Source organism: Porites lutea, chromosome 8 (genome assembly GCF_958299795.1).
Source record: "Porites lutea chromosome 8, jaPorLute2.1, whole genome shotgun sequence".
Classification (NCBI taxonomy): Eukaryota; Metazoa; Cnidaria; class Anthozoa; order Scleractinia; family Poritidae; genus Porites; species Porites lutea.
The window spans coordinates 22,416,974-22,426,973 of NC_133208.1; the positions used below are offsets into that span (position 1 = coordinate 22,416,974).

The 10,000-nt window shown below is 38.0% G+C and overlaps 1 protein-coding gene across 1 annotated transcript in view; it reads left to right on the forward strand.

The window, feature by feature from the left end:
• LOC140946634 (uncharacterized) overlaps positions 1-10,000 on the forward strand; it is a 19,665-nt gene that overhangs the window by 6,218 nt on the left and 3,447 nt on the right. The window contains exons 11-17 of the mRNA XM_073395749.1: positions 58-174; positions 2,580-2,670; positions 3,137-3,511; positions 4,487-4,609; positions 5,024-5,146; positions 6,528-6,650; positions 7,107-7,241. Coding sequence (XP_073251850.1) covers positions 58-174; positions 2,580-2,670; positions 3,137-3,511; positions 4,487-4,609; positions 5,024-5,146; positions 6,528-6,650; positions 7,107-7,241 — 1,087 coding nt within the window. The remainder of the gene's footprint in view (positions 1-57; positions 175-2,579; positions 2,671-3,136; positions 3,512-4,486; positions 4,610-5,023; positions 5,147-6,527; positions 6,651-7,106; positions 7,242-10,000) is intronic.

Genomic DNA, 10,000 nt, shown 5'->3' on the forward strand with positions numbered 1-10,000 from the left:
ACCTATTTAACGTGCGTTCATTGTTTTATTTATTTATTTATTTATTTACTTATTTAGGACATTTCTTTTACCAAAGTGTACAAGAATGCCCCAAGTGTATTTGTTTCAGCGAATCACACTTCCAGTGGGGGAGGCCTGGATCCAATGCACAATTCCATAACCGCTTGGGTTGAGGTGAGTCAGAGTTCGATTCTGCGTAGTTAAGGTGTTTCGATACAGTTTTTCAGAGGCCATACCGATATTTTTCAGTCGCTTTAAAAGTGTTTTTTTCCTTGTCCGATCGGTATGAAATTTTCACCAATAATTAGCTATGGATTGAAATTTGTCAAAATGTAGGTTTTAGTAAAAGCGATATTACTATGACAACAATAAACAAAAAACTTTGAAAGTGATAAAAGCCCAATTTTGCGCAATCTAGACCAGCTACTGAAAATCCAACACTAGGAACTTAAAGTTTGGTGTTTAGCAAATAACCTCCGTAAAAAGTAAACAATTCTGTAAGTTTGAATTCGACAGAAACGAAAATGTATTTCAAACCTTAAATTTTAAGTAGCCGTGATAGATTATTTAATAAATACGTTATAAATGACTGAAATTATTCTTAAGTAGCGTCAGAATGCTGCTTAATATAATATTTTGATGGTAGGAAGTTTTGGTGTATTTTCGTTCTTGCCATCTCGAAAACTAACCCGTTTTCTCACCACGAGTCTAAGTGCAACTTGTTCCAAATTTGGACTTTTAACGCTTTTTTGTATATCTCTGAAACGACTCGAACGAATTTTTTTTTTAAATCTCTATACATAATCTTCATAAATGAATTAAACTTAGAGGCGTTAGCGCCCGCGTTAATTCAGTTGCTAAGTCAAGGGAAAAACTATTAACGGTTATTTCTAGGAGGGGTCTAATTAAGTCACAGTATTCAAAATAAGTGAACCAACATGCAGCTTGCATTTCTTAATTTCATTGTCATTAATACAAGTGCTTTTGACAACATTAATTCATGAAGCAATTCCAATGACATATACCTTCACCCTAGTAAGCTAAAGCTCCGTGCAAACAGACGCAACATTGTTGGGAGTTGTTGTGCTCGTTTGCACGTAGCTGAAAGTTTGATCGGTTTCAAACTTTGTGCAATAACTCCCAACAACATGCAACAACAAGTAACAGGGTGTGTAAACGGACACAACGTGTAACATCTGTTGTGAAGTATTTAAGAATGTTCTCATCTTTAAAGTTTATTTTTTGTTTCATTAAGTGGGTCAAAGTTAGTGTAGATTTTTTCTTAGTGGGTGTTTTCTTATTTTGATCTTTTAGTACAGCTCGCGGATTTACTTTAAGTCATTTTAGGAATATTTTTCGCTGCTATTGATGGTTTTAACAGTGACGCCATCAGATTGCAAAGTCAAAAGAGCCAGGTTTTACGAAATTCTTATTTACACTAGGTTGAAGATCAATAGAAAATAAATCTTTGTAGAAGTTTCCACTACCGAAGCATGTTTCATTTCGAACTTTCACGAGTTTTCACAGTGGGTGACACCAAAAAGGAATGCTGTTTCATTGAAAAAGGTCATTCCTCTTGATTTTCAGCAGTTTAACCATTTCAAGTTTTAAAAGATGTGTTTTTGTGCACGTATGCTAGCTCTCGAGTGAAAAGGAAGAGCATTTTATAGAAAAAGTGAACTCCAAACCTTTTTTTTGATTTCCGGAGGGCATGTGGACAGTTTCTGTCCACCAATATGGCGTCTTCATACATAGCTCTAACGAAGGCACGTGAAATGTTTAGGCAAATAACTTAGAAGACCTGAGATTTGGATAAATTGTTAGTCTGTTACAACATTTCATTTTCTTGGCTTCTTCAACAGGACGGCTTCCAGTTTATTTTTTGTGCCGTGTTTATTGCGTGACAGTGAAAACGAAGAATTGTCAGAATATTACTACTTTATAATAGGTGGCCGTTTTTGTCATGTCAGCGCTGACAATTGGTTCATTAGTCTCGTTGAAGTTCCTGTTTTGGCTTGTTAACCAGCGTTATAGTTTTTCATCGGTTTGTAGCTTTTTACTGATCACAACCATGTAGGTTCAGAAATACCAAAACATTACCCACACTGAGTTCACCTTTTTTTTATTCCCACCGTCAGCTAACTCAAGCATGTCCAGCTTTGGTCAGCTAACTCAAGCATGTCCAGCTTTGGTCAGCTATTTGACTTAGTTTAGAGCAAGAATTGAGTAGAGAAGAAGAGTAAGAAGATTATGATTGTTAGCAGGCGTCAAAGAAGATAATAAATAAAGACCAAGATGTTAATCAGATTCCTAGCACCTCATCGTGTAGCGAGCGAGTTGATTGAACACCCTCCCACCTCTCCCCCCCCCCCCCCCCCCCCACACACACACACACACACAGTGTTGTGTCGGTTAATTGCACGGGGCTTAAGTGCTAGGCAGTACTGTACACTGTACTTAATACGGTATTGAAGGCAGTCACTTGCAAAGTACACTATATTGTCGAGACTAAGACGAAATAATTAAGGCAATTGTACATTATCAAATGCACTCTCATCGTCACATATCTCATTTTTCAGTATGTCAACACAACTGGAGCTCGAGTGTGTTTAAAAGAGTTGTACAAGTCAAAGTACGACCCTCTCTCTGTATCATATACTGTCTTGTCAGGTAAGAACGGTTTAATGGCATTCTTTTTTTAGCAACACATAGGTTTTACTGATTACTCACAACTAATTCATTATGAATGCATACAGAGATAACTTATATACGAGGGTCATTTCATTAATAGAGGAAGGCGATCATTTTAAATATTAGCTCTCTGGAAGTCGTTCAATGTTTTTGCTACTGATTATTCCATTTAATCAGTAGATACTGCTCTAATTTGGCGTCGTCAGTTTTATTTTCCTCTTTTCCTCCTGCTAAGCGTATCGGCCGCACAAGCAGTTGGAATGATGTTTGTGAAGCTGCCTCACGGTCCCCAGTCGCTCGCGTTGCTTGCCTGCATTTCTCGCGCTTCTCGATTGTTCTGTTCTCCCTACTAAGCCTTGGGAAAGCCTGTGGAGAAGGCACTCTTTAAGGGACCAATTGTGTGGAGATTTCTAAACTGCACAGTCGTTTCATATCTTTATCACAGATATTTGCCAGCCAAGATGGAGTTTTTTTGGTGGCTACTGTTACTTCACAAGTCGTGCATGCGCCTTGTGGCTGACCGCTGAATCAAACTGTTCTACGATGAGTTCCAATTTGGTAACGGTTCACAATCAAGAAGAAAATGTCTACATTCAACACCGTCACAACGGAGAGAGATCTTGGATTGGACTCAATGACCGAAGTGTGGAGGGCTCCTTTGTGTGGACAAACAAAGAAATAAGCAAATTTAGGTTCTGGGCCCCACAGCAACCGAACGACTGGAAAAACGAAGACTGTGTTCACACTCTTGGCGCCAGGCGTGGTTACACTTGGAATGATGTGCCATGTACTAATTGTTACAACTACACTTGTTTTAAAGGTAACAAGCGTAGCACTATGAAGATTTATAACCTTATATCTCTTAATCTTCATGTTCCAGATATTGAATCTACTGAGTTAAAACTACATTCAAAAAGATCGAAACACAATAACAGCATGTTAGGCAGATGGTTAGACAGATGGAAGAGAGGGTAACACCAATCAGTTTCATTATTAGAAACATAGGGAAACAAGTCGTATACATTTGTATTATTAAAAATGTCCATGGACCTAAAAATGGCCCCAAAAGCCTGAAATCGGCGTAATCAAAAGAAGAACGAGAAAGCGTTCATACGTTGGAACCACGGGAAAAGTTGCGCTAACCTCCGCTTACTTTTTAACCCGGTTTTCTAAACAGGGGCACCCAACGAGAATATAGTTCAAAACCACTTAAACATAGCATTAATGAACGTATTTTAGTGTTTAAACGGTAGGTATAGGCTTATTTTCATCTCCTAAAAATTTTTCCCCTGTTCGGATTTCCAAGCTGAAAGTCTAATGATCCGAAAATTATAGGGATTAAAACTTACCTTTTCGAAGATTTCAGCCAGAAAAAAGGCTTCCGAAAATTTTAGGTGACCTTTTTTGGGTAAAAATCCATTGAAAATGGGCTATTTTACCATTTTTTAGATGTTCGAAAATCCTAGGAGAGGCAGGCAAGCGAGAAATTTTACAACAAATGTTCCGAAAATTCTAGATCTCAAATCGTCTTCCGAACAGATATTTTCCGAAAATTGACGTTGGGTGCCCCTGTCTAAACACCTCTTTGCAGATTATTAACGAACATAAGTACATACGTTAACTCAGGGCACGCTTACGACCCTTTTTGCAAGTTCTTATCTTCAAACATTTTAGTTGCCTTGCCAGTGTGCGTCAATTACCCAACTACACCACAGTATATTCTTTTTAAACAAGCTTCATTAACTAAAAAAAGTCATGTTGTTTGACAAGAACCCTCTTTGTGCTTACTTTTTAGACTTGGACGAATGTACCACTGGTTCCCATTCCTGTGACATCAATTCCGTTTGCCAGAATACCGTGGGTTCATACAAATGCTCGTGTAATGCTGGGTACACAGGAGATGGAAAACCCTGCAATGGTATTTGAGATACAGTTGATCCTCCATGTTCTACCACCTCTCCTAAGCGACGCATAAGCCCAGATGGAGCTACACATATCGTAACTTTGAAATTGCATACAATAAATTGTTTTTCGAAGAGACGACCTGTTAATGATCAATTTTTGTAAACGACACCTTCCTGTGAGTGACTCTAATCTTAAGGTTCTTAAACAAGTCGACAAAACCATTGAAGGTGCAATGTTTGTGTGCAAAAGCTCATGTCATTTTGGAAAAAAGCCTAAAACCATATTTGTTAAAACATAAAAACAACAAACAAACAAGAACAAAAAAAAAAAAAAATGAATACATCACCTTAGCGACCAGATGTAAACCATCAGGTAGATTTAATATAAGTTATTCTAATGCTTTACGTAACTTACAATTCTCATGCAGATATCGACGAGTGTTCTACCAACTCTCACAGCTGTGACGTTAATGCGGTTTGCAGCAATACTGTTGGATCGTACGCATGCGCATGTAAAGGAGGATTCACAGGCGATGGAAAAACATGCTCTGGTAAACTGTTGCGGTGTTGTAAAAACCGCTTCCAAAACGATGTGTGCGCCTCTATTTTCTATATTCGATCTTTACATATAAACATGTAGAAAACGATGGACATATAACCTAAACAGTTCGAAATAATAATTAAAGTAAAACTAGAAATATGTGTCTCGCAAATTTTCACTAAACAACTCGGTCATACACAATTGTCAAGCCCAGCCGGCTGGAAACTGATTGGGTGACCAGGTTCTAATCTATCGTAAGACCTGGGGCTCCTTTCTCTCCTGTCTTCTTTTTGTTTCATTATCCTATTTGATTTTTAAGTGCGTATTTTAAAGCATATTTAGCACTATTTCGGCTTAACCTCGAAACAAAGATAGATTTCAAACTGAAACGCACGTTTGACAAACATGTCCTGAGAGATGAAGCAAACTTGTCTGCGCGAGTGAGACGCGCTGACAAATGTTCATTTTATCTCAATCAGTCTGCTCTTATTTTGAAGTTGATGGTCCAATTTCCTTCAAAGTTCTCTGTAAAATACAACTGCTGTAAAAATTTGTCGCGAGAACTATTTTTTGATCGCCAAAACGTTCCTTGCACCACAAAATTATAAACCCAGGCCACTCGAGGTCTGACTTCGGCCGCCCTTCGCGAGGAGCAAAACAAAACGAACATGAGGAAGGAATAGACATCATTACACATAAGCCGGGGCGAATCTTAACTAAATTGATCTATAGTATGCCAACTGAGGAAACAGGGTACTTTGCTGTTATATTTAATAAAAATTCACATTGAATCGTTATGCATTTTAGAAAGGAAATTTACTTCCTCGAATATTCCCTCTTACTATAGCTATTCTGTCATGTAGGGTTAAGAGGAAGTCTCACCTATAATCGTTCTTGAAACTTCCTCACCTTTTGGGATTCTCTTCCTTAAATTGTGTTTATTACGTGTAATTTAATGTTCCCCCCCCCCTTCGTTTGTATGTAAAAAGGGCAAAATAACTAAATAATAAGTCTGTTTTATTAATAAAATCGTCGCGCTTAGGAATAAGCGAATTGCGAAATTATTTTACAAAGATATAGATATTAATTTATAAAAAAAAATCAATTTAAACTAATTACATCGTGTTCAAAATGGACTGGGCCTTACAATTATGAGAAGAAACTAGAAACTAGAAATGTATGTAAAGTTATACATTGAATTCCCATAAGTTCCTAAATTACATGCCATGAGCATAAAGGCACATCGCCGGAAAAACGCTTCGTTTAAAATAAACGATTACCTATTGTAGTTAAGCAGGATAAAAGCATAGAGAAAATGAGAGTAAATGACCCTATTGATCAAGAGTTTGTTGCATCACTAAACAAGAAGGCTTCCTCATTTTTTTCGCCAGATATCGACGAGTGCTCTACCAACTCTCACGGCTGTGACGTTAATGCGGTGTGTAGTAATACTGTTGGATCTTACGCATGCGCCTGTAAAGCAGGATTTACAGGAGATGGATCCACATGCACTGGTGAGCCTTTTAAGTATAATTTTGTTTGTTTGATATGTTGTTTTTAGAGTGAACAGCAACGACAGCAATGCAAGAGTCTTTTGTGCTCCTCTCGCCTTTCACAGTTAAAGTTTTGAATAGGCTGGAATTTGAATTTGGAATTTTAGTATTGAATGTATCTAGTAAACAAAAAGAAAAGCGGAGCCAAGCAGCCAGTTTATATGACAAGTGCAACGATGGTGATTGAAACTGTGATCATTTTTGAGGCCTAAAAGTTAATTGGTTCGATAGTGATAAACAATGATGTGTTATTGTTTCTGCGACCAATGAGGAAACACCTTACGAGCAGCTCTTACATTAATGTTCTTTTTTTCTTTTATTTGCGCTTAAGATAATTCAGTCGGTTTTTCTCGTTCTGTTTTCTCTTAGCAATAAAAAACGTTTTGATAATACATTTTGGCATTCTTCGTGTTGTAGATATTGACGAGTGCGCCAGCGGTACTCACAACTGCCACAGTTCACTTGCGTCATGCACAAACACAGTGGGATCTTTTAGTTGTTCATGTAACAATCCCTACACTGGAAATGGCAGAACGTGCAATCTACCATCAGGTAATCAACTCGCCGAATATTTCGAAGATGTCCATTTACTAGACCTCCAGTATGCCGGCGTAGGGAACGTCGTTACGTCCCGTAGGATTGTCCTAATACTCATTTCGTGACCTACGTGACTAAACCAGCCGTCAACAAATGTTTGAGCCTCTCACTCTATCTGGATTTTGTACGGTAACCTCTTATGTTAAGGAATATTTGAAGACCGACAGCGGTCTAGCGATTAACGGACTATGATTCTTATAGACATCACTTCTTTTGGTTGCTGGAGCGTTAAGATAATGGTAGTTTGTTACTAGAGAGTTCAGTACTCCGTAGAAAAGTGTAAGAAAAAGATTTTTAGTCGCGATCTGAGCAAGTAAGAGGTACTGAAACGTTGCGACAAGTACCCCATTAGCTGCCATAAACTGATCAGATGGACTCATGATCAGTGGCCAACTTAAAACCTTGAGCATCATCAAAGGGTTCTTGGTCCAATTTTTTACAAGAGATAAAGAAGCTTCACTATAAGAAACATATGAAAATGGAGCGTTGTAAATCCGTTGCACAAGGCGAATAGTACTGCGATGCTACATACGTGAAAGGTTTAACTAGCAGAAATCACTTTGTCATTAGACCCTTCTCACTAAAATGGTTTAAATAGAAGCATGGGAGTGAGATTGGAAAGGGTTACAAACTTGAAATATTGCACGTTTCTTCTCAATATTATTTATGCAATATATCACCGTTTGTGATTGTCTGTCCCGCCGCTAAATCCTCACAACCGGCACATGGTTACCATATTTGGAGGTCGATGTAGGCAGTACCCAATCGATGGCATGCTCATCCTCGATCTGCATAATTCTTCACATCATATATACTCAGCTTCATTTAATGTATGAAATATTTGTGACTCAATAAGATTCTCAATAGAAGAGGAAAACTTTGAACTTGTTTCTGCCATGTTAAGGCGGGGAGTCGAAAGTCACTTAGTCACCAAAATGTCGAAGTTTTTTACGTTTTTTAACTGAGAAATCACCAGACTAATCCAATTTCACGACTGTTTATTCATCGAGCCAAGAATAAGTTGGTGAAGTGAGACGCAGACAATTCTTACATGTACCGGTCACTGACCGGTTCCCAATTCCGCAAAACTATCAATTCCCATTATGTCGCGTCGCATCGCAGTTAGATGTAGTGACACTATCTTCGAACGTTTTTCCTTCTTGTACGATTCAGAATAACTGTGGAAGTTTCTTTAATTTGGATAGCCGTTTTGTGAAGGCAGGTAGACGCTTAGGGCCTGTCTACATTGAGGTCGGGGTCCCCAGGTAGGTGAGGTGACCCGCTTAGGTAGGGTAACCCGCCTGTCTTTACAATCTTTCATATGGTTATCCCCACCTATCATGTAAACTTCATCAAATTAAAATGAGAGATTATATGAACAGGCGGGTTACCCACCTACACGTGAACATTACAGGTCTTTAAAATGTGTACTTGTGGTTGCACGGTGTATTTTCATAATCATATCTGACCAACCTTTGTTATTTAGACTGCTTTTGTGTTCCGATCTTATTATTATTATTTTAAATTGAAAGGAGAAAACCGTTATTTAGCAATCCTATTGAAATGAAATATTAAGTAATAGTAATAATTTATCAGCCGACCCCATAAAATGGCTTTTCGGTCAATTTTACAATTGCAATTTGATAATTAAAAGCATAATTATCTACTTTACAACATGTGAAATTTATTGGGAAAAAATGAAAAAAGGAAATAATGCTTCTTCACTTCAGCCTTAAGCTGATTGAGATTCGCTATATTACCTAAAGATTCGGGATAGTCATTCCAGAGGCGGACTGCTCATGGCCGCTGACCAGCAGTGAATCGAAAGGAAGGCATGTCTAACTTGTTTCTGTTTCCAATATTACGAGAGTGCACATCGCCCATTTTCATTAACCTATTACAGAGAAGGGACGGGGCAAGTCCCTTAATATATGTTAAATAAACTCGAATTTTTTTAAGGCTTGTCAAAAAACGCAAGGCACGCGTTTTATCACTGGTTAAAAAATCTCTCGCTTATTATACGCTCAAATGTTAAACCAAAGATAATACTGATGTTCGTGTTTTAAACTTAACTAAACACGGAACGCTTTCAGACTAGATCTAGAAAGCCATTGTTTGCTTTTTCTACATTGAGATACATTACAATAGAATTAAACACCAAAAAACATTCACCAACTTGGTGAATTTGAGAATTAACTTGAACGAAATGGAATAAGAGTGATAAAAATTAATTTGAGACAGCGTGAATACACTTTTTTTTGGCGTTTTCGCTACATGCCGTCGCAGTGGTGGTTGCTTAATGTGCTCCTTATATGGAAACAGACTGTGACTGATAGGGAGATCGGGTATGCCAAATGTGGAGAATATGGACTCTACGCCTCCGACTGAGTTAATAACCTCTGGAGGGGCTAAACTGTAACGTCACTGAAATTCGCAGTAGACTGCGAGATTAAAACAACACGGAGCATCATGCCGCTAGCACGCAAGCTCAGAAAGGAAAAAAACTTTATAGGCGTTTGTTATTTTGCGCTTTTCAGCCTGATCATTATGATAACAAGCTTCAAGCGTATCTGACACTTGTGCGAGCTTGTTTTTTAAAGGGTATATCTCCAGGAAGTCTAGTTATTTGCTCTATGAGATCCCTTGACGCACACGGATCCGTGCAGAAGAAGAAAATAAAATTTCTTGAAATTGCAGGCAATGAAAAAATCAAA